Source organism: Caretta caretta, chromosome 5 (genome assembly GCF_965140235.1).
Source record: "Caretta caretta isolate rCarCar2 chromosome 5, rCarCar1.hap1, whole genome shotgun sequence".
In the NCBI taxonomy this organism is placed as follows: domain Eukaryota; kingdom Metazoa; phylum Chordata; order Testudines; family Cheloniidae; genus Caretta; species Caretta caretta.
Genome location: NC_134210.1, coordinates 51,495,816 through 51,519,401, shown reverse-complemented (window position 1 = coordinate 51,519,401; position 23,586 = coordinate 51,495,816). Strand labels below are relative to the sequence as shown.

Here is a 23,586-nt window from a genome sequence, read left to right as displayed (position 1 = left end):
TATTCATGTTAGAAACAGTATACTAAACAAATATAGAAGTGTATGCGAATACTTTTTTTAATCAGTTTTCAGATATGTGTTAGGGGGCTTATTCCTTCACCCACTTACTTCCCTAGTCCTTCTCACATGAACAGAGAGCAGAAACAATACCCAAAGTCCAAAGGTGCAAACAATTCGATGTTTATTGGGGTGAACTTCCAGCAAGCATGATTCTAGTTTCCTTCCTTAGTGTCCCCCTTCCCAGCTCTGAAACCACAGAGCCTTACACCTGTGTCCCTGTTCCCATTCCTGCCCTTAGCCAAACATGATTCCCATTTCCGCCACCCACACACCCACCCACTCACTTCCTGATTGACTGCAGACTATATAGTAAAACTTGAGTTCTGCTTAGCTATACCTTTACCAATTATTTTCCTGAAATTTAACTAACCAATCCTAACACATTTTAACATGATTATGTAACCACTTATATTCCACCACCTTAATTAGTTTACACCCAGCAAAATTAATTATACAGCAGACAGAAACAATCACAGAACCAGACAGAGATTATACAGACAAACAATAGCAAAGTGGGAACTATAATGACAAAACAATACAGAAGTGTGGATTTCACATCCCAGCTATTGATAAGTGAGTTCTTGCCAGACAGGATGTTATCGAACTAAGTTTCCTTTTACATCTTCGAGGCCCTCCCTTTCTCTGGAAGCGATAGGAATACGCTCCTGTCCTGATAATGCCTAACAGCCCAATAGCACCTTTCAATGTGACTAGTTTGGAATGTGAGGATGTGACCGGTCACTTCCCAGCTTATGGCTGCCTCTGTTGCTTAGCCAAAGGCCTTAGCCTAAGAACAGGGCCTCAGAGTGTCACAGTAAGAGAAGGACCTTACACCAGCAGACAGTGATTTTGATTCTTTTATACCTCTATAACTAGCCAAGTGATAAGAATACACCTACATTCTTAAAGGACAGGCCTTTACAGACAGGCCGGAATATCTATATCCTAACAATATGGACTTATTTTCTACTAATTAGAAAATAACTAGAGGTCCCAGAAAACAGCCTGTTTTCCACCCAAAATGAATATATTTCTGAGATCCTTGAAATTCAAATTCATACAGTACAAAATTAGTGCAAAAGAAATATAATGAAGTGTGTTGTAAATGAAATCAAACTCATGCCCCTTAAGCTGTCTTAGTCTGATTTGTAAGATGGACAATTTTTGATTCCCTTACTGCCTTGCCTTATGTGTTTGTGATAAACAGCTCAACTATAAGATTACAAGGCTCTTGAAAAAAATTTGTACTTCATTTAAAAGGTGCCTTATTCTGTCTAAAAAGTGTGAACGAGGCATCCTGTAATTCAGTTATAAGAATCCTCGGGAAACTTGCAAGAGAAACACAAGACAGATTTGAAGGAAATAAAATGAATAATTTTTTTTTTTTTTAATTCAACCTGGTTGCTTATCTTTTGTCTGAACCCTCACCCCTTAATGGCTGTTTGAAGAACAGTCCAGTAGGCTAGGACAAGGCTTATTATGCTGTTTTGTATGATGTGGAATGTTCGGGTGAACATTCATTCCTGTTTTTAGCATATCGTGGTAACCTACATAATTATACTGACAAAATAACAAAGCTTTCAGGTAGTATGTTTTCTCACTTGTGGGTTTTGTGTTTTTTTTTTTTTCCCCCAACCTTTTACAGTATCAAGAAAACTGCCTTGCTGCAAAATCTCTGTTTTCAAGTTTCTGTTTATCACCTTTATGCCTTCAAACCCAGCTGTTGCCTTTTCTTGCCATGCTGACAAATCCAATGAGAAACCCAGGTAGTATAAACATAACTTTTTTGTTTTAAATTAAAAAATAAGTTTAAATTTCTATCCATAATACATATGGAAGGTTCTTGTGAGCCAAAATCAGAACACAGTCTGCAGTGTTGCCTAGATAAGAAAACAGCACATTGTGGAATAAATAGGTATGTGTAAGACTTCCAGATCTATTTTTAGCAACATCATTTCAAGCCCACAATGCTTTATTGGCTTAATGTTACTTAAAAGATATTTTAAAAATATTATTTTACACCAAAAGAATTAAAACAAACCTTAATATACGTGTGAGAGACAGTTTGTTTTCAGTGCACCATAAATACACATGGTGCTTTACATATACGCAAGACAATGACCCTGTGCTGAAAAGTCTCTAATTGAAGAGCCCGATCCTTCTCCTTGTTTGCATTCCTTCTGATTTCAAGCATTAGGGAGTAACATTTTGCAGGATAGGGTTCTATATGTCCCAATCTGTTTCACAATTTAGGTCCCACTCAAATACATAGTAATTACTTGGACTGTAAGCCATTTGGGAGACGGACCATCTTTTTGTATTGTTCATGCAAAGCCTGGCACAATGGGATCCTGATCCATGACTGGGGGTCCTCGGTGTTACGTATATCTATATATAATATATAAAGTGATAAATACTAAATTATTTTGGTTCTTCATAGTACTTGTCAATGTTCTACATTTTCTGAGCTATGTCAATTAAACATGGACCGATTTAACAGAAGATACTGAATTCTCTGTAAGAGAGGCCAATAAATACGTTTAACTAGGTTAAATCCTGCTGTCCCTTTTACTTCAGATATTTCTGGAAGACTCATATACCTCAGTCATTCACTTTAATTTAAAAAGTTGTATCACTGTGTAAAATAGTAATGTAGATACAGAACTGCCACCGGGATCACCATATAGCAACAAAATTTTATATTAGTTTGAGTCCAGTATACTTCCCTGTGTGAGTAAGGGGTTACAGATATATCCCAAATGTTCTTAAATGACAGGATATTTGGGTCTCTTTCTTGTGTTGAGGTAATGCACATAGCCATAAACAAGGTGACTCATTTGAACAGGAGTTCCTTGCTTTTGTATGGCATCTCCAGATTACGTATTGCTATTGAGGTTTTGTACTGCAACCTAATCCTTAATCCGGTTCACTTCATATGGCAGGGGTCGGCAACCTACGGCACGCGTGCCAAAGGCGGCATGTGAGCTGATTTTTAGTGGCACTCTGCTGCCAGCTGGGGTCCTGGCTGTTGGCCCCGCTCATCCCGCTGCCGGCCTGGGTGGACGGAACCCCAGGCTGGCAGCAGGCTGAGCAGGACCGGTGGCCGGGACCCCAGGTCAGCAGCTGGGACTCCAGACTGACAGCGGGATGAGTGGCTCAGCCCGCTGCCAGTCTGGGGGTCCGTCTGCCGGCTCTTGCCAGCTGGGGTCCTGGCTGCCAGTCTGGGGTTTCGTTGGGGGAGCCCTGTAAATGTAAAATTTATTACTGGCACATGAAACCTTAAATTAATGAAGTCTTGGCATGCCACTTCTCAAAGGTTGCCAACCCCTGTCATATGGAAGACACTGTTAGTTTTTCCCAATGAGATATATATTTTGATTGCTTTCATTGCACCTCTGCATTCTTTGACAGTACTTCCATTTACTAGTGGATAAGCCAAAAGGCTGAAAGCAGAGTATCTTATCGAAGTGCAGAAATCTGATTATACTATAATAGGAAATCAGAGAGGGTCATGATATTGCTGTTTATAGTAGAAGTTTAGCTGCCCACTTTATTTGAGGTTTAGACAAAATAAGTTGTATCTTCAACAATTCCATTTTTTCATTTTCTGGCAGGTTTAGAAAATGTGTTTTTTCTTCCATTTGTATGGAGAGTATGGGAAATATGAGGCCACTCAGTTCAGGAAGTTGATGGCAATCTCAGTCATTTTATTTAGAATAAAATTATTTGTGACATATCACAAAGTTCATTGTTTGGACAACGGGATCCACTTATTAGATATTGAACTAGATACCTTTAAGCATACATAAACCTGAGATAAGGCCCTTCCAGTTTCAAGATGAATTCATCCTGAAGGCTATCTGAATTGGTTACTATAACATAATTACAGATGCATGCATAGGATAAAAAATCCCAGCCAGTTTATTCATTGCTAGTCCCTAATTTGATAGGTGTATGGCATAATACATTGTAAAAATTCATAATAGTATAACTTTAACTACAATACCAAAAAATCTTGCAGACATTTACAAGATTAGTGAATTACATTTTTATTTTTCTTGTGTGCTTTATTTTATGTGCATTATGACCAGTCCAAGATGACAGTGATTCTATCTTTATTCTCAGCTCAGATTGCCTTTATCCAGGATGTTGGAAGGCTTCCCTTGAAGAGACACTTTAGAGGGTAAACTTAAATCTTATTTGTGTTAGAAAAGTCCCATTCATGTTTATACATTGAAAATCAAAGATATTCTACAGTGCATCATCTTTCCTGCACATCATCTCCAAGATCAGCAAGGAAATACCTCTTCACACTGGCAAAACAGTCTCTCCAGCTCTCATCATCTCCTACCTTGGCTACTGCAACCTCCTCCTCTCTGGCCTTGATGTCTACAACCTGCCACCACTCAAATTCATTCCAAATACTGCTGTTAAGATCATCTTGCTGGCTTGTCACTCTGACTATATCCTCTCCCCATTGGCTTCCTCTCTTCCACTGCATCAAATGCAACCTTGTGCTGTGCCTACTACCATGGGGACGTGACCTGGTTGAGGCTTGTGTGTTACTAAATGTTAAATGAGTACAAATTAACTTACGAAAGCCAAAAAGAAGAGTAAAAATTATTCTGTCCTTTTACTCCTCACATACTATGAGATCACCCCTGACATTTTGACACAGCACTATATTAAGTGTAATATTAGATGAGCGAGAAAGATGATATAAAACAAAAACTATTCTTTTCTTTGAAACAGTTATACATTTATAAAATTATGATCTATTGAGAAAGTGATTTCAAAGTATTCCTATTACTTTGAAGTTAAAAACATTTTTTTAATATATATCATGGAATTTTATACTATTGCTGTGTGAATATTTGGGAACTATTTTTGAATATAAAATAGGCATAAGTTAATTTATAGTAGGCTTATGATTTGTACTATATATGCAGTTATGAATTTCCATTGTCTGTGTTCTAAAAATCCTTACATAAGGGAGACAAATTGATAGTCACAGGGACCAAAATCCTACTTATCCACAGAACATGTAGAGCCCAGACAGTGACACTGCAGCCTATCCCATACTTTGAGATCATTGGGCCTCAACTAAAGGACCTATTTCTGACAGTTAAGTTTCCATAACCTCTCAGTCCTTGATCTCTGAGACCAGCAGTTTTAAATGTGATGTGTTGGTGATTTTTTTTTGGTTTTGGGGGGATTTTTTTGGTGATATGTGAACTTGATCACAAGAAACTGGAAAGAGATTATTAAATCACTTGACCTATCAAACTGTTGATCACTGAACAGATCAGATGGTTATGACTTTGACCCTCTACCTCCTTTCACTGAATTTAAAATAGTGACTCTGAAGTGAAAGCGTCTATTCCCATGTTTCCCAAGAAATGTAATTTTAGAAATAAAAGCCATTTAACTTAAATAGATTACGGGAAAAGCACCCTTGCATTCCCACTGACTGATTAAAAATTGAGAAATGTACTAGTCTCACATTATTTTTAGACTTCTCTATGGAATGTCTCTGTCTGAAGCAGACTTTTAAGAGTGTGATAATCCATTAATACCTGCATTATTGGGTATTGCTGTAGTATTTTGAGACGGGTTTCACCTGCAGGACCACTTCCTCTTGAGGGGAAAAAAAATTTCAGGTTATAGCTCATTAAGTATTTTTGGAGATGGGGTAAGGGGAAAAACATTGGTTTACCATTTTAATGCCATTAAATACATTAATATATATTAGTAATGCTATGTTAAGTATTGTTGGAGCCTTGTTGGTCTCAGGATATGAGAGATACAAAGTGAGTGAGGGAATACGTTTTATTGGACCAACTTCTGTTGGTGGGAGACAAACTTTTCGTCTCTTCCACCAACAGAAGTTGGTCCAATAAAAGAGATTGCCTCACCCACCTTGTATGTCCCATGAAATATATTGACACTGGTAAAGCATTTGGTACTGTCATGAAATTCTAACATAAGAACGGCCATACTGGGTCAGACCAAAGGTCTATCTAACCCAGTATCCTGTCTGCCAACAGTAGCCAATGCCAGGTGCTTCAGAGGGAATGAACAGAACAGATAATAAAGTGATCCATCCCTTTTTGTCCATTCACAGCATCTGGCAAACAGAGGCTAGGGACACCATCCCTGCTCATCCTGGCTAATAGCCACTGATGGACCTATCCTGCATGAATTTATCTAGTTTTTTTTAACTCCGTTATAGTCCTGGGTCTTCACAACATCCTCTGGCAAAACATTCCACAGATTGATCGTGTATTGTGTGAAGAAATACTTCCTTTTGTTTTAAATCTGCTGCCTATTAATTCCATGTGTTGACCCCTAATTCTTGTGTTATGAGAAGGTCCCAGTCTTAATCTCTCTTCATATGGAAGCTGTTCCATGCCCCTAATCATTTTTGTTGCCCTTTTCTGAACCTTTTCCAATTTCAATATCTCTTTTGAGATGGGGCGACCACATCTGCACGCAATATTCAACATTATTGAATACCATGGATTTATAGCGGGGCAATATGATATTGTCTGAACCTAAAAAGAAAACTAATTCATGTTGCCTAGGATAGGACCACTGTCATGGGTAAAGACTGTAAACAAAGAGTTAATATATATTAGTTTATCAGTTGGAAGTGTCTAGTGGGTTACTATGGGGATAAGCATTAGGACCAGTCCTGTCAACATTTTTAATTATCTGGAAGAGGTAAAAAAAATCATGTTTCACCAATTAATATCATCTCCAGTTTCCATTAAGGTGAACACCAATCATGACATTGTAGTAATACAAAGAGACCTAGATTAGAAACATGATCAGAAAAGCAAAATGAGAAATAGTAATCTCTTCCTTCCCCCTTTCTGATCTTTTATACCGTAATTCCGTAAGGGGCAGGGAACAATGCCATCTTCTGTGTTTGGAAAGTGTCTAGCACACTGTACGCACTGCTAGAAATAAATAATTCAACTTGTAACAGTTTACATTTTTAGGCAAAGTAATCCAACCACAAATGCGTCATGGCAGAGAAAAATCTAAAGTACTAAGGCTAAAAGAGACTTAAGGGGTGAAGCAGAAAATGTAGCAATGTGATATCCTTTAAAACCAGCTATTTGTAGTTTTGAGCTGCGTACGCAAATGCAGCACTTAAAGAGCAAGGAGCAAGTACTCCTATACAGCTCTGGTGTAAGTGCACTTGCAATGTTGTGTTTAGTTTTGGGGGGCAAATTTCTGTAACTGGAGGATGCACAAAGAAGAGCAATACAAATTATTAGAATTACTGATTTAGAAAGGAGGAGAATGTATATTTTAGCTATGGTTATAACAATGCAAATATTTTGAAAGCTGTAAATACCAAAGAAGAAAAAGGATTATTTGGTGTGATAGATACATGGGTGACTTATTCCATTTCAACTTCCATGATCTTGTGAAAGAGAGTGCTTCATTTTATTTTTTCTTGTTACTGATGGTTATTATGATTTTGCAGGTTAAAGCTTGAAACTCTTACAGATAAAGATCTTGGTATGCCAGGCTTTGAAAATATTGACGAAGGGGACCTTTCTGCCACACAGCCTCTGGAGGTGCTAGTCCAGTTGGAGAAAAACCAAATAAATGAGACTGAGCCAGATGAATTTCCTCTTACTTCCAGCCAGGCTAGTGGAAGCGAACTACCAGGTAGTCAACCCCAGCCTATTACAGCACAAGCAATCATGGAGGAAGATGAATTAAAAATAGATGAATATGATAGCAACTGAGTGCAACAAAATGGCAGTGGCATTGGTCTAACATTGTTTAACGGAATTTTTTTTTACTTTGTGGTAAAAGTCTCTTCCTTAACTAGATTGTAACAAACAAATGATGTATTAAAGCGTGGACCAATTCTATAGTAATTCTACCTTAATATTCCTGTGACTATTCACATGAGAGTATGCTACAGCCTTAAGCCCAGTGTGTACTGGGGGAGTATCAAGATGCTAAACTTCCTTAACTTACCTTGACATTGCAGTATCGAGCCCCAAGTGTGTGTACTTAATCAAAGGTGTTGCTCCCTGCCTGTCCTGAGCCATCAAAGTAACCTATATTTAAACAAAATTAAAATTATAAATGAGCTGAAATATTTGAGAGAAAATTAATGGTTACTAGTAAATCACATTTATTTTTATATTTACACTTTTTTTAATTTAATCTTGCAGTTTCTGGGTATACCTTGTATACTTTTTTGTCAGCACTGTGAGGTTTTACTAAATCTCACGTACTTCTTAAGACATTTACTATTGTTTTGAAACCTTCTGAGGGAAGAAAGAATAAAATGTAAATTGTAAAAAGTTAACTCAGTATTGATGTAAATAATGTTGCTGTTAAAATTTTGTACTTTTGGCTAGATACTTAATGTATGTTTATAAACAGATGCATATGTTGTAGATTATTTTAGTTTTGTTTTTTTTAATAATTGCATAATCAAGGAATACGCCATTACAATTAAGTGCTTTGTATTCTTTAGAAAATTAATAGTTTATCCTGAAGACATTTTTTCCTCTAAATGACATCTAAATTCAGATATACTTTACGGAAGAAGAAAAGGAGTACTTGTGGCACCTTAGAGACTAACCAATTTATTTGAGCATGAGCTTTCGTGAGCCACAGCTCACTTCATCAGATGTGAAAGCTCATGCTCAAATAAATTGGTTAGTCTCTAAGGTGCCACAAGTACTCCTTTTCTTTTTGCGAATACAGACTAACACGGCTGTTCCTCTGAAACTTTACGGAAGGTATCTATTTAAATAAATAAAATCCTGTGTTATGGATAAATGAGGAGATATAGGAATGTAAGTATTCTTTATGAATAGACCATAAAACAGCATATGAAGGTGAAAATTTGTATATCCTTAGTACAGCAGTAAATAATAGAGTTGCTTGATCTGTTCTTATACTGAAATTTCATCTAGCCATCCCTCTAATCTTAATAGTGGCCTAATCCTAGGGTGACCAGATATCCCATTTTTAAAGAGACAGTCCTGTTTTGGGGGACTTTTTAATATAGGCACCTATTATTCCTGCACCCCCTGTCCTGTGTTTTCACAGTTGCTATCTGGTCACCCTACCTAATCTTCCATACTCAGGGGAACTTGTGCTTGAGTCAGGACGACAGGTCAGGTTTACTCAGCGCAAGGCAAAGTTTCAGCTACAGCAGTAAACACAGAGCATATCCATAGAGCATGTTTTAACTCATGGTGTTCAAAGGCTTACGATGGTCTCACTTTAAAAGCTTTCATTTTCTATATTTGGCAATCAGCAACCAGAAATCAGCTACACTATGGCCCTTTATAAGTGTTATGGCTGGAAAACACTGGCTCTTTTTATCTTAAAAGTAGGAAAACAGGACTGAGTATGTTAACATGACAATTTTCTAATTTTCCATTTAAATAGAAACATGTATCTCTTCAGAATGTAAGCAAACTTGAGACAGGTTCTCCAAGATTGAGAAAAGATATCACATGGAAAGTGATCATTCTATGTTTTAGAAAAGTTATAAGGCATTACAACGTTGAAACCATCTTTTTGTTAGTCTCCTAATGAACATGAATGCAGTAGTTTATTACATCATTAGTACTCCAGTATGTTTCTAGGGGCAGGGGAATGAGATACTAGTAACTAGTGCTTAGGTTTTGCTCTGTGGTACCTTGAAGGTATGGGGTGCGCTCTTGTTGTAGCTCAAGGCAGGAGCGGTTATTGGCCGCACAAGCTTCATTCTCAGCTCTCCCCGCTCCCAAGGCCATGCCCCTTTACATGGCCTTCAGCGTCTTTCACCTCGCTGCCACGCAAAGGAGCCTTGGTTTAGTTGAAAGAAAAGTAGTACTTGGGGCACCTTAGAGATTAACAAATTTATTAGAGCATAAGCTTTCCTGAGCTACAGCTCACTTCATCGGCTGCATACAGTGGAAAATATAGCAGGGAGATTTTATATACACAGAGAACACAAAACAATGGGTGTTACCATACCGACTGTTACAAGAGTGGTCAGGAAAAGTGAGCTATTACCAGCGGGGGGACCTTTTGTAGTGATAATCAAGGTGGGCCATTTCCAGCACTTTACAAGACCAGTAGGAGGGGAAATAAGGGGAAATAGTTTTACTTTACTTTAGTTTGCAGCCCAGGGTAAAGCAGACTCAGGCAGGTTCCCTGGCCTCACCCGCCCCATAACAGTTGGGATTTACTGCCGGAGGCTGGCGTGAGGACGGGTCCGTAGGTTTCTCGCTGCAGAGGGAGCCCGGCAGGCGGGGGCGCAGAGCGCTGCCGTTCAGCGTAACTTACCGTCTCTGCCCCCAGGGCAAATGGCGCATGGACGGGCCAGGCCGAGCAGGGCGCAGGTGCCCGCGAGGCCCGGGCTGGAGGCGGGGCCGGCAGGTGAGTTCCCGGGGCGGGGCTGGAGGGGATGGGCGGTCGCCTGACTCGAGGGGCGGGAGCGACCCAGGCGACCGCGGATCCAAGCGGAGCGGCCGGGCCCGACCCCACAGCGGCTGGGCGTTGTGCGGCGGGGCCGTGCGCGGAGCTGAGAAGTCGCTGGCGGGACGCGGAGGCTCGCGGTGAGCGGGGCGGCCCTTTGTCTGGCCGGGGGGAGAGGCGAGGAGGACAAGGGCTGTGCAGGGGCGGAGGAGCCGGCTCTCTGCAGATCCCCTTGCAGAATCGGGGCCCAAGACCCCCTGCTCCTGGGACTCGGTGAAACAGCGGCCAGAGAAGTGCCTCGTAGGTCTCTGCGCGTCACTTGATTGGGACGGGCTCGGTATAAAATCCCTGGAGTTTAGTTTATAGGCAATTAAACACTTCCCCACGCTTCGCTCTTAGACCTTGCATTGTCAACGTGAAATGGCTGCTGCGGTCATTGTTGGTTTCTCTGCGTTACCTTCGCTGTAACGCTAGAGGATAAAATATGAAGCATGATTGTTTCCAGGTGGAATGGGTTTATTTTTTTTCTAAAGTGTTGGCCTTTCTTTGAAGAATGCCCCAGTTTTGGTGGGGTTGTAAGTCTGTCGAGGAATAGTTTTTATTTTTGGCTTGTTCAGTGCTGAGCCCGTTGTTGGTGTTTAACAGTTTCTTCAATGATGTTTGTAGGAACCGCACGTGAAGTGGGAAGGGGATAACTTATAAATATTCATACAATTATCTAGGTGTTCCTAGAACAGGAGATCGAATCACAAATGTCTTCCAGAAGTGCGTTGTCGCAGCACAGATCGAGGGAGCATGGCAGAGCTACACAATATGATGAAGTATACGTGGATTCCTCTTTTTTGGAAGATACAGCAAGTCTGCCTCAAAGTTCACAAAATGATGAACTGCTACTGAGTGTGGATGCCTTGCCAGCACCACCTCTCCCACTGCAACCACCTCTCGGCCCTGAATTGTACCCAAGTGATCAAGAAGAACCCTCTGATCTCAAACCAGTCAGGCGGTTCATTCCAGACTCCTGGAAGAACTTCTTCAAAGGGAGAAGAAATAATCCAGAATTGGATAAGCCAGCATCAGATATAAAATACACTTCTGGTGGAGTTGAGTGTTCTCCACCAGCGTCTCCAGTACAGCAAAACCACAAGTCAGCTGCTAGTTCTTATAAAGACCCATATGGAGGGTCAGGTGGAAGCTATAATTCACGCAAAGAAGCTGAAGCCATGCTTACCCAAGATCTTTATCCCTCCCTAGAACGACATACTCAAATGGCTCTAACTTACAGTGAGAAAGTGGAAGCTTATAATTTGAGATACTCCTACATGAAATCATGGGCAGGTTTACTCAGAATTCTGTGTGTTGTAGAGCTGCTTTTAGGTGCAGCTGTCTTTGCTTGTGTCACAGCCTATATACACAAAGATAATGAATGGTACAACATGTTTGGATACTCACAGCCGTATGGTTTTACAGCAAACAGTATATATGGAGGCTATTATTATAGTGGCCCCAAAACCCCTTTTATACTTGTTGTAGCAGGCTTGGCTTGGTTAGTGACCATAGCGCTTCTAGTGCTTGGCATGTCAATGTACTATCGAACTATTCTTCTGGACTCGAATTGGTGGCCTTTAACTGAATTTGGAATTAATGTTGCATTATTCATTCTGTATATGGCTGCTGCGATAGTCTATGTGAATGATGCTAACCGAGGTGGACTCTGCTATTACCAATTATTTAAAACACCAATGAATGCATCATTTTGCCGCATAGAAGGGGGACAGACAGCAGCAATGATCTTTTTGTTTGTCACAGTGATTGTCTATCTTATTAGTACAGTCGTTTGCCTAAAGCTATGGAGACATGAAGGAGCAAGGAGGCATAGAGAATTAATGGAACAAGAGGTAAGTCAAAAACTATCAGATCAAACTGATTGCATCAATTTTCTTGTGTGCATTTAGAGTGCACGTTGCAAGGTGGGATTAAGTAGTAAACATTGGGTTCCAGTTATCATTGTGCTTTGGGCTAACTGTTATGTTAGGCACGTCATCTTGGTACTAGTTTTCCCAACTATACAACAGGAATATTTACCCACTTTTGTAATATTCTGAGCTCCCTAAAGGAAAGTGTCACATTGCAAGGTGCATTTCAGACCAGTGAGGGGTTGTGTCACTGCCTGCCCTCAGTGCTTAATTTGTAATGAAAGAGGTGCTGGGGCCCAAGCAATTTTTTTTTTTTTTTTTTTTTACTTTCATAACGATGCAGCAACCCCGGAGGTGCCAGGGCTATGTACTGCCAAACCCAAAGGTGCAACGAGCCGCCCTGGCACAAATGAAGCACTGCCTGCTCTGTAATCTTGGGTGCCTCACAATGCTTTGCTGCTGTCGTTCTCAGCTAGAGCAACTCACAAACAGCTAAACAGCCTGCAGGTCACACCCTGAGTTTGTCTGTGTAGCTGCAGCTCTGGTCCATCAGCTCAGACCCCAGCAGCCTGTCAGCAGCATCCAGTCACACTCTGGCCTTAGTTATTATTTGCAGGTGATCCCAATACATTTCCAGTCCTGAATTTCAGATAGTAAAGGTCCATTGCCGCTGTAAAGAGTCAACATTGAACAGTTTGCTACTTTAACCGGAGTTACCAAACGGTTCAGTTTAAACACAGCACTGAATTAGTTTAGATGAATAATAAAACAAGTTTATTTTACTACAAATAGAACGATTTTAAGTGAGTATAATGTATTAAAGTCAGAAATAGTTACAAGAGAAATAAAGATAAAATGCTTCCTAGTAGCTGAAATTTAACAAGCTAGACTTGGTTCAAAGTAAAGTCTTTACCACGTTTCCAGCAACATGGCTGACTAAATTTTAGGTCACACCCTTTCCCGCCAGCCCCCACAATTCAAAGGGGTGGTTCCTTTTGTCCTCTTCGGTGAGAGAGAGATTGGGGTGTGTTTGCCTCTCACTTCTGTAGTTCAGTAATCCTTTGAAATGCATTTTCCTGAGGTTTACCCCTAGATAAAGTTCATTCCAGCTGTGAGAAAGGAGATGTGAAGTGAAAGAAGTTCCCTGCTGTTGTTTGCCGAAATGCAAGTCGCTCTGTGCCTGACCTTGTTCTTTGCCAGATTGCTGATCAACTTTAATGACACTTGGCTGGAGGTGTCACCTTGTCCTTTCTTTGAGAAACCAGTTACCCTACAGCAGTGGTTTTCAAACTTTTTCTACTGGTGACCCCTTTCACACAGCAAGCCTCTGAGTGTGATCCCTGCTTATATGTTAAAAATGGGGGAGGGGGAGATAAATGTAATGGGGGCTGGGAGCTGTCAGCCCCAAGGAGCTGATAACTTGCAACCTGCATGTAACCACTTTGTGACCCCCCTGAGGGGTCAAGACCCCCAGTTTGAGAACTCCTGCCCTAGAGTTGTCTTGTAAACACATTGTTGGCATAATTTCAGTTTATGTTAATAACTCTTAATACGTATTTCATACATACTTTACATAAGAATATTGATGATTGTGTTATAAATTTTTAACAAGGCATATTTTGCACAATTATTACAGTAGTGTGTAGGGTTTGAATACAGGGGTGGTTACAGAAAGGCACTAGCAAAGCACCTGATCCAGCATCCATTGAAGTCAGTGGTAGTCTTTCCATTGATTTCAGCAGACCTTGGGTCATGCAGTCACATGGAAAATATTGAAGTACTTTCCCTAAGTCAGCTGGTCAACTGCTTCTTAGTACATACTCTCTTCTGAAAAAAAGATAGGGAAGAATATAGTATAAACTGACTTACTTTAACACTTTAGTAGGAGGCCTTAAAGCAAATGAGCCTTTGAAGACAGAACTTTCAATTTAGAAGTTTGTCAGAGCTACTCTAAGGATATTAGAAACTGATTTTGTGAAGTGTGCGAAATACCAGACCACCACTCCTGACATATCTATGCATTTTCAGCTTTCCTCACACTACTAATTCAACACTGTGTTCTTGGATCTGAGAAGCCAAAGCCAAGCCTAAGTATTTGTCACTTATGTAATGATAAAAAGAAAAGGACTTGTGGCGCCTTAGAGACTAACAAATTTATTTGAGCATAAGCTTTCGTGAGCTACAGCTCACTTCATCGGATGTGAGTGATGAAGTGAGCTGTAGCTCACAAAAGCTTATGCTCAGATAAATTTGTTAGTCTCTAAGGCGCCGCAAGTCCTCCTTTTCTTTTTGCAAATACAGACTAATACGGCTGCTACTCTGAAACCTGTCATGATGTAATGATGTTTCTCTGATATTTAGAGTAAGAAAGGTTGGCAATTTTTTAAATACAGAAAGCTAGATAACTGAGTACTGCTTTTTACTGGTTTCCTATGGTCTGGATATCCTGTGTGAAACAAAAAAAACTTTAATGCATTAGTCCTTAAATTCTAAATCAGTTTTCAGGTCTGTTCCTGCAAGCCCTTTCTCATTAGCATATTTACACTGTTTGTATGCCTTGTAGCTCTTGTATTAAAAAAAATCATAATTCTTGATTTACCATGGTCAAAAATCATAATTCTAGTTATTTTAGCAATGTTGGGCATAGGTGGAGTGGCTTAAGGCTTAAAAGGAAAAAAAATCCACTGAAATAAAATATATTTTCATTATGCAGCCTACAAATCTGCTATAAAGCATCATGCTGTAACTTTGATAGAGTTCAGTACAAATTATGTTCTAGGGGCTCTAAATATAACACTGCAGGATCACTTGTGCTCTGTTTCAACTATTTTGCAAATGGATTCGCAACATATTAGGAACATCCTTTATTATTAATTGCTTAATCTCCTATCTGGTGGATGATAACAGAAAATTTGTTTTATTTTTGCTTTATCAGCTAAAGCATTCCAAGTGGGTTGTGCAAAACATGATCAAATTGAAACTCACATTTTATTAAAAATGACTAAAATATCACATTCCACAAAATTCAGAGGATATACTTGAGCCACACCTAAATAGGATTCAGTTTTTGATTTTCCTTCTCTCACTAGAGAGGAAGAACAGTGGATTTCCTCCACTTTCTAATTTCAAACTTTAATTTTTCCTTTGTAAAATTTTCCTTAAAAGACACAGTTTTACTCATGACGTGTCCTAATTTTAAATTAAATGAGTAGCTGTATCATTCTCACAATATTCTTGTTAGAAGATTAATTTTATATTATAAAAATCTGAAAAAATAAGTTTTACTGAAGTTTATATATAAAATGATCAATTTATTCCCACCCACCGTCCAACATTCTTCTACTCTATTTACTTGAAAATATTCCTAAATAGATTATTTTTATAGTGGTTGGTTTGACTGAGCTGAGTATGATGGAAAATTGTTGAGGGCTGAGTTATTTTCCCAAAACAGAGTTTAAAAAAAGAATGATTACTGCCCCCAAAGAGTTCATGGGTTAATATCAGACAAAATATAAGAGAGTAACAAAAATGGTCGGGAGGAGATTGAAGTATCTTATCTAAAAGTAGTAACTGAAAGCCTATGCTGTCCCACGGGTGTAATTCTTAAAGTTGTGTGTGTGGTGGTGTTTTTAAATAAATGCCAAAAATGGCTCAGAACTAAACTGGATGGTGGTAAACTGAATCTCATTGATGGTTCAACCTGGCGATGAACAATAAAAAACAACCTGTCAGCCATTCTTGCAACCGTTTCTATCACTTCTCAGTGACTCAGCAGACATCCTGGGCTGCAGAGTGACAATCCTGGAATCTTCTTATAAAATGCTCCAAATAAACTGGTCTAAATTGTTACAATATTTTTTGAATTACTGGCTTCTCTTTAAAATTTTCTTTAAAACTAATGACATCATACTGCCACACCCAGCTTTCCTGAAAATAATAGATTTATTCATATTTAAACATTAATTGATCACAAATACCCTGTGTCCTATGACTTTTATGGAGTTTAGGATATTAAAGGTTTGTGCTTTTGCAGAATACATGTGTGATTCAAACCTTCGTTAAGCAATAAACTGTCTCCTTTTTTTTTAGATGAAAACACAATCTTTTTTACCAAAAAGGATGGTAAGAATCAAATTTATTCTCTCCTGTGTCTCTCTCCTAATTTTCTGACTGATATTATTATAGGATGGAAAGAGGTAAAGTTTTCCAAAGTGCTGACCAGAATAAGTTAATCTCTGTGTCAGATTCTCGCATTAAGTCTTAGCTCCTTAACACAAGACCGGTGGAACGCCACTATTTCTCAATCTTCTCTGGTCTTGAGGGAAGTCGTGGTCAGGTAGAACTCAAGCAATACCCCCTTTGGAGTATATCAACATTGCCTTCTGAATATTGTGGTTAACTTCCTTGACCATGGTAAACAAAGGAACTCCCTGTAGGAATGAGCAGCACCCATTGTTCCAGCTCTCCTCTAGAGCTTAGTGATGCTCATCAAGTGGCCTTTCTTGGTTTCAGCCTTGTTTTCCAGCTGGATCTGGTTCAGAGCTCTAAATTTTAATTCTTTGCCTCAAGTGTTTTGGTGCACCTATGGTGCCTTTTTGTCTGTGTGTCAGTTTCTTGTTTTCAACAGACTTAAGACCGTTTGTATCGGTGCTTGGTCTGCTACTTTTTTGAATATGCTTGGGTTCAGTACTTCTTGGCACACGTTTCTCTTGTTGTTCTGGTGCCTCCCTTGACAGGTCAGGACTTGACCCATTCTCCTCCCCCTTGGTGTTTTGGCAAGTATGACAGTGAGGAAGAAAGAAAGTTCGGTGTCTTCACATCTTGGCCACGTTGTAGGACAGGGGTGGACAAACTTTTTGGCCCGAGGGCCAGACTTGTGGGGAGGAAGGAACTGCCCCCCCAGCACTTGCTGGCCACGCGGCTGGGAGCCAGGGGAGTGGAGCAGGGTCACTCCAGTTCCCGCAGGAAGTGGCCAGCCCGCCCCCCCAAGGAGGCCTGGGGCCCCACACAGCCCCCCCAAGGGGGCTGTGTATGGCACCAAAATAGCTAGGGATGGCCCTGCAACCATGATATGCAGGATATATCTGCACATGTCATCTGATGAACAAAAAGGTGTGGGAAGTGCCTCTAAACCGTTACTGAGGCACCCCAGAGAGAAAAGGCTAACCTGGAGCACTTTGAAGGGTAAATCCTTCAGGCTGAAACCTGAGTTAACCAAGACTACTTTGCCTTCTCTGCTCAAACCCCTAGTTTAGCAGTTTAAACTAAACCAGTTTAGTAAGAGTCGGGCAGTTTTACCACCAAATGCCTTGTGTAGTCATCAGCGAAGCTTTGCCAAGTGTTGGAATCTTGGGAATTTAAAGTCAAGGATATTGAGCGGTCTTTCCTCAGACGAGGCAGAGCCTCTGAGCAAGTGGTTGAATAAGGAGACAAGGAGAGAAACTCTGCTATTCTCCAGCATGTCTGAACTTAAGCTCATACTTCAGATAGCTCCACACTGAGACGTCTGGATTTTCCCCTCTTGTGTGCCCAGAGAAGAGAAGCCAGTGATTTTGGGTAACTGTGTGTGCTCAGTAATCGAATCCAGGGCTCCTGGATCTCTCTGGAGAAGCCCCAAAGCCCACAGTAGCGTTCTGGAGACACGCCTCTAACTGTGCGCCAGCAAAGGCAGTATGTCTTGGTGCAGCCAGAACGCTTTTTGCACTGAGGCAGATGCTTATGCCCAGAGAAGCTCTGCCTTAGACACCAGTGCCCACAGCACTTCCTGTGCAGGGGCTCCAATGGTACTGATGCTCCCAAGGCAATACTTCCCACACAACCTTAACTCTGCCCCCATAAAAGCTGGGAACTTCACCGTGACTTTCTCCTGCCTAACAGAAACTACCCTTTTCTCTGTGCCCACCACAACGCCAAATAAGGATTCTTATTCCTACACTCCAGCAGGACCCTCAGGGAGTGGGAAAAATTTTTGCTGATTGACAGAGATTAAATTAGATCCACTGAGCTACCTTTCTTCATAGTTTTCTTGTTGCACAATCACAATTAGTCTAGTAATACCTTAGGGGACTTCCTTAAACTTTCCAGTACTTCATTCAAGTCACACAAGACTAATACAGTATTCCCAAGCCCCCAGAGGAATGCTGTATTAAGGAACTGGTGTCACTACTGGGGCAGATTTAAGGTGGTTGTGTTGTGTGAGAAATCTCACTTTATATTTCTATATCCCGTGGTGGTGTTGCCATGTTGGTCACAGTATATTAGAGAGGCAAGGTGGGTTGGTCCAATAAAAGATATTCACCCACTTTACATTTTCCAGTTTTCTAACTCATGCTTTGTTTTTGTCTCTAATATTACAGTTGCATTCAGGAAGGCATAGGAAACCGTTTAATACCTGCAACTTTAACTCCACACTAACAATTATTTTGTGTTTTTTATGTTTATCATTTTTACTTTTAAAATTAGTATGAAAGTGAAGACAGACCAAGAGAGGTCAATTACAGACAATTTAAATCGGTGGAAATGAAACCTGAACTACTTAATGGCCACATACCATCAGGGTACATTCCTAAGCCTATAGTGATGCCAGACTACTTAGCGTGAGTGTTTTTGAAATTTTCCATTGTTTGTTTCATCAAAGAGGTGGTATTTTTTTCTATTGGCTTATTTTAGTATCTAACCACTTTTTCATACTTCATACTCTATTGGTCTCCAATTTCTTAGACATGAATTTTAAATAAGAGAATGATGGCCTGTGGACGTAGTATGTACATATTTAATATAAATGCATACTTTAAAAATGCATACTTAAAAAACATAAATGCATACATAAAAATCAAAATTTTGTAATAGATTAAATAATTAAAATATCTAACAGAATATTTACCAAGGGGATGAGGAAAGGACATACAGTGATACAAAAATAACTGAGAGAATAAATGTACAGGCATTTCTTTGAACTTTTCTAGAACCTGCAATACTTGTTAAACAGTCTGACTGACAAAATCAGAATCAAACCTTAGCAAAGGAAATTTAGAAATGAGTAAAATTCACAGAAAGTAATAGTCTTTGCAAGCTAATGAAACGCCATAGGTCCATAAGGACATGTTTCAAATAATGTTAATTTGCATAACACTTAACTCAGATTTCAAAGTCTTGCGTATAACCTGCTGAAGTTTGCATGTGCTCAAAAAGCCACATTTACAGCTTTTTTGGAAAGTCAAAACTCCAGCACTAATAATCGTTTTTCTTATAGGAAATACCCAGCAATTCAGACAGACGATGAGCGAGATCGCTATAAAGCTGTGTTTAATGATCAGTTTGCTGAATATAAAGAGCTCTCTGCTGAAGTTCAGGTGGTCCTAAAAAAATTTGATGATTTGGATGTATTGGTGAGCAAGCTGTCCCTTCACCCTGGAAACATGCTGGTAAGTAGCTAATTAGATGCGTGTGTTTTTAAAAAAATTAATCGCAAAGCCAAACTAATTTGTTTTTGAGAATTGAGCACAATCTTAAACAGCTAGACTGCCTATGGGAAGAGAGAGACCTGATAATGCTAAAGATGAACAAACAGGATGGATTTGATCTCCTGAAAACCTATTATCTTCATATTAAAGAAATAGTGAAACACTTCATAACTAGCTTTGACCCATATTTTCATCTGTTTTTATTTTAGTTGTTTTCAGTTAGTTTCCATCTTAATTGAAAGTTTTGACTAATTTTAGTTGTTAGTGTTGACAAATTCAAACTAATGTTTTCAATGAAAACAAAAACTAAGCTATATCTCAGTTCACCCATTTGACAAGTCTGGGTAGAACTTATGGGAGAACACTAACAACAAACATAAGGTTTTTAAAATGCTTCACCATTTTGTTTTAATAGGAACATGACAGAATTTCAAAAGTTCTGCAAGAATACAAAAAGAAGAAGAATGTGAGTATTTTCAGATTTACGTTTTAATACTAGTTTGCAACAGGGGCATAGGCATGGTGGGCCATGGCCCACCCACTTAGCATCCAGGCCCAGCCCCAGCACCCCAATCCCACTTCCTGGCAGGAGCACTGCGGGGGGGCAGAGTGGGTAGGGTCACGGGAGCTCCCATTTTTCTGGGCCCCACCTGGGCACACCCCCTTGGCCCAGTGGCTAATCTGCCAATGGGAGGAGGGCAGGTGAGTGAGCAGGCAGCCCACCAGCAGCAGAGGAACCCTCCAAAAGGGTAGGCCTGCCGTTGGGGGAGCCAGGCCCAGTTTGGGGCAGTGTAGATGGGAACTGTTACCACTGGAGAACGCCATCTCCTCCCGGAGCTGGGTGCACACCTAGGGCTCAGGGGCCTCTGGCCAGAGCGTCCATCGCCCGCCGCAAGGCCGGCTGGAGGTGGGGACGAGGCGGCCCCGAACCCTCATGTCCTCCTTCCCCCACCCCCTTTTGTTGCCCACCCACCTGAAGTTGGGGCCCACCCAAGTGTCCCGTCCTGGCTATGCCGCTGGTTTGCAATGATAATCCAATGGGTGGTTAAGAGGATGTAAGTCAGTGGTGGGCAACCACTCTGCTGGCGGGCCGTGAGACAGTGTTTACATTGATGGTCCACAGGCACAGCCATCCGCAGCTCCCAGTTCACGGCCATTGGGAGCTGCGGGCGGCTGTGCCGGTGGATGGTCAACGTAAACACTGTCTCGTGGCCCGCCAGCGGATTACCCTGACTGGACGCAGGTTGCCCACCACTGATGTAAGTAGACAAAAGCAGCTTGAACAGCAGGCACAATCTATTAGTTAAGGGTATGCCCAGCCTTTGCATGTTACAGTGTTCAGTGTACCTGTCACATAAAACGCTGGAGACTTGAGAAAGCAGGTAAAGTTTGTTGTCCAACTCATTACAATTTCATGTTGGTTGCATCTTGTGATAGCTCTAAATATATAAACTAGATTTCAAAAGAAACCGTTGATGTTCTTTGGCTAAGATGTTTTTCTGTTTGACGGTAGGTCCCATATATTAATGTCTTGCCTTGAGAAGGCTTGCTAACATTGTTCAGTTATTTTTTTGGAACCAATCCATTTTCCATCCACACATGCAACAAAAAGCCAACATTCCTTGTAAGTGATAAAAACAACAAGGTACATATGCTTAATCTTGAAAGGAAGTCTCTCATTTTCTTTTTAATCAACTCTTTTTTGGGGGGTGGGGGGGTGGACTATATATTAGTTGCAGAATAACTATTGCTGGAATCCAGAAGGGGTTCTATTTTATTGCTATTAAGTAGGTTAGGTAGGGGTGTGTGTAATTACTTGCATTCCAGTAAAATCTTGGCAATATAATCTCCTGATTTGTACCTTTTTGGTTTTTTTATTCAATGCAAATTGACGGTTCATATTAGTCTGTTTTGTCATTTGTTTTGTACATTCATTTTTTTTTGTTTGTTAAAGATCACCAGATACAAACCATCAGAACACAAATATATAACTGAAACAGGGCAGCATAACAAATAAAATTGCATTACTTTACTAAATGGCTAAAATATATCAAAACCACAGCCCGTTTTCCACCCACCAAGAAAGCAGGAAAAGGGCAGGTAGAAGAAATTATGTTCAGGAAAGAACAGCATGTGTTTGGAGGGCATGTATCCATATGCATATGTGCTGTCCTCAGCCAACTACATTATTGATTGTTCTTGGAGAAAACTGAAAGATACATTGTATTAATATGAGTTGTTCGTTTGCTTGTATATTTCTTGCAGGATCCTACATTTCTGGAGAAAAGGGAACGTTGTGACTATCTAAAGAACAAACTTTCTCACATAAAACAAAGAATTCAGGACTACGATAAAGTTATGAATTGGAACACACAGCCATAGTATCACTCTAACTTTATGTGGAAGCTGCTTAGTATATTGAAAGAGAAATGATTTTTAAATATTTATCTTCAAAATTATCAACTTCCTAATGTGAAACTGATTGCTTCCTCAATCAATGCCGATATGTAGTCTCTTTAAATCTTGTGCATTTCGAACCAATTTTGTACAGAATCATATTTTAAATGCAATATAACAAATAATTTAACAAGCTGTTTTATGGCATCTACACTAATTGTATGTTTTATTAATAGATAAATGCCTAAGTCTGTCCCTTTTTATGCAGTCATAGGTATGGTTATTTTTACTCATCTGTTCTCCCTTTCTTTTGTCTCTCTCTTTCCATGTGTGCACCCTTTCCACCAGATCTGGTTCTTCTAGATCTAGTCAAGAACCTGTGCAGTAGTGCTGTAACAACCTCAGATAATGACTTGGTGTATTTCCTGTATAGTTAGAGCCCTGCAAATCTGCAGATATCCACTTCATATCTGCAGACCATGTTTGTGGATCAGATGCAGATACAAATTTTGTATCTGCATAGGGCTCTACGTATGGTACTGGAAAAAACTGCCGCTATGGAACTAGCACTCTCTACAAACCTCCCCTTGGTGACATAGGTAGAACTGCATGTGTTAAATTAAGGGAAGAGAACACCCAGAGGAACATGACTTTCTTGTTTTGAGAAAACTGGAGAGAGTAGCTGATGCAGGTAATTGTAAACACTAGGAGTCGAATGTACATAGTAAATTTTAAACTTAATTCTCAGTATAAAACCTCCCAAAAAAGTTATGGTACATAAACCATAAGCATCTGATGTAAATCCAAGTGAAATGTTTTTCACTGGTGAGACACAAGCCTCCAGAGATTTAGCGTACCTTTATACTAAACCTTACAATGTGGTCTGAATTTGTAAATCTGTTTCGTATCACAGTTGTAAATACTTACAAACTTATGCAAACAATGTCATCTTATATGAATTTTATCTTTGTATGAACTTTTTTTTACTAATTAAAATACACTAAAATTGTTTGTCATTTTCTCATCGGTATTAGCTTCTTCACTGAACAGTTTTCTAGAACCAATATGTCACTGGACATTTCATTATGAAATATGTTATTTAAATGTCCAAAACATAATACTTGCTATAAGTACTTGGAACCAATTGCTTTTGTTAGGATTACATCATGGCTTTTGTTAGTCTTTTTTCTGAAACTTTCCATGCTTGGTCTCAGTTTAGAAGGGATTATATCGCCAAGCTATCATCAGTTATTAACTATGGTAGCTTTCCAAGTGTAGAGGAGAGGTATGTTCACAGC

At 39.9% G+C, this 23,586-nt stretch overlaps 2 protein-coding genes and 1 long non-coding RNA gene across 9 annotated transcripts in view; 2 read left to right on the top strand and 1 right to left on the bottom strand.

Moving 5' to 3' along the window:
• RAD17 (RAD17 checkpoint clamp loader component) overlaps window positions 1-8,497 on the top strand; it is a 28,967-nt gene extending 20,470 nt beyond the window's left edge. For 4 of the 5 annotated variants that reach the window (XM_048849623.2, XM_048849624.2, XM_048849621.2 and 1 more), the window contains exons 15-17: window positions 1,706-1,826; window positions 4,186-4,243; window positions 7,559-8,497. In XM_048849623.2, the coding sequence (XP_048705580.1) occupies window positions 1,706-1,826; window positions 4,186-4,243; window positions 7,559-7,826 (447 nt within the window). In that variant the 3' untranslated portion in view covers window positions 7,827-8,497. The remainder of the gene's footprint in view (window positions 1-1,705; window positions 1,827-4,185; window positions 4,244-7,558) is intronic. The other variant, XM_048849625.2, reaches the window with a different exon arrangement.
• LOC125636486 (uncharacterized) lies at window positions 165-10,470 on the bottom strand. The gene is made up of 3 exons (XR_007356615.2): window positions 10,384-10,470; window positions 8,065-8,147; window positions 165-2,448 (listed from the first exon to the last, which is right to left on the bottom strand). It is a non-coding gene; the product is annotated as an uncharacterized LOC125636486 (long non-coding RNA).
• MARVELD2 (MARVEL domain containing 2) lies at window positions 10,399-23,299 on the top strand. Of its 3 annotated transcripts, none has more exons than XM_048849627.2 (7): window positions 10,399-10,476; window positions 11,238-12,410; window positions 16,518-16,550; window positions 18,891-19,024; window positions 19,681-19,852; window positions 20,307-20,357; window positions 22,157-23,299. In XM_048849627.2, the coding sequence occupies exons 1-7, from the start codon at window positions 10,411-10,413 to the stop codon at window positions 22,271-22,273; spliced, it is 1,746 nt and encodes a 581-aa protein (XP_048705584.2). In that variant the 5' UTR covers window positions 10,399-10,410; the 3' UTR covers window positions 22,274-23,299. The 3 variants fall into 3 exon arrangements, with proteins under 3 accessions (XP_048705584.2, XP_048705585.1, XP_048705586.2); XM_048849629.2 differs by lacking the exon at window positions 10,399-10,476 and adding an exon at window positions 10,515-10,655; XM_048849628.2 differs by lacking the exon at window positions 16,518-16,550.
• The last annotated feature ends 287 nt before the right edge of the window (window positions 23,300-23,586 follow it).

Bases quoted from the DNA above. Each gene is read 5' to 3' on its own strand.
- MARVELD2 (XM_048849627.2), top strand. From the start codon at position 10,411: ATGGACGGGCCAGGCCGAGCAGGGCGCAGGTGCCCGCGAGGCCCGGGC. The intron at 12,411-16,517 runs GTAAGTCAAAAA...CTTTTTTTTTAG, and splicing joins GAGAATTAATGGAACAAGAG to ATGAAAACACAATCTTTTTT. The intron at 19,853-20,306 runs GTAAGTAGCTAA...TTGTTTTAATAG, and splicing joins TTCACCCTGGAAACATGCTG to GAACATGACAGAATTTCAAA.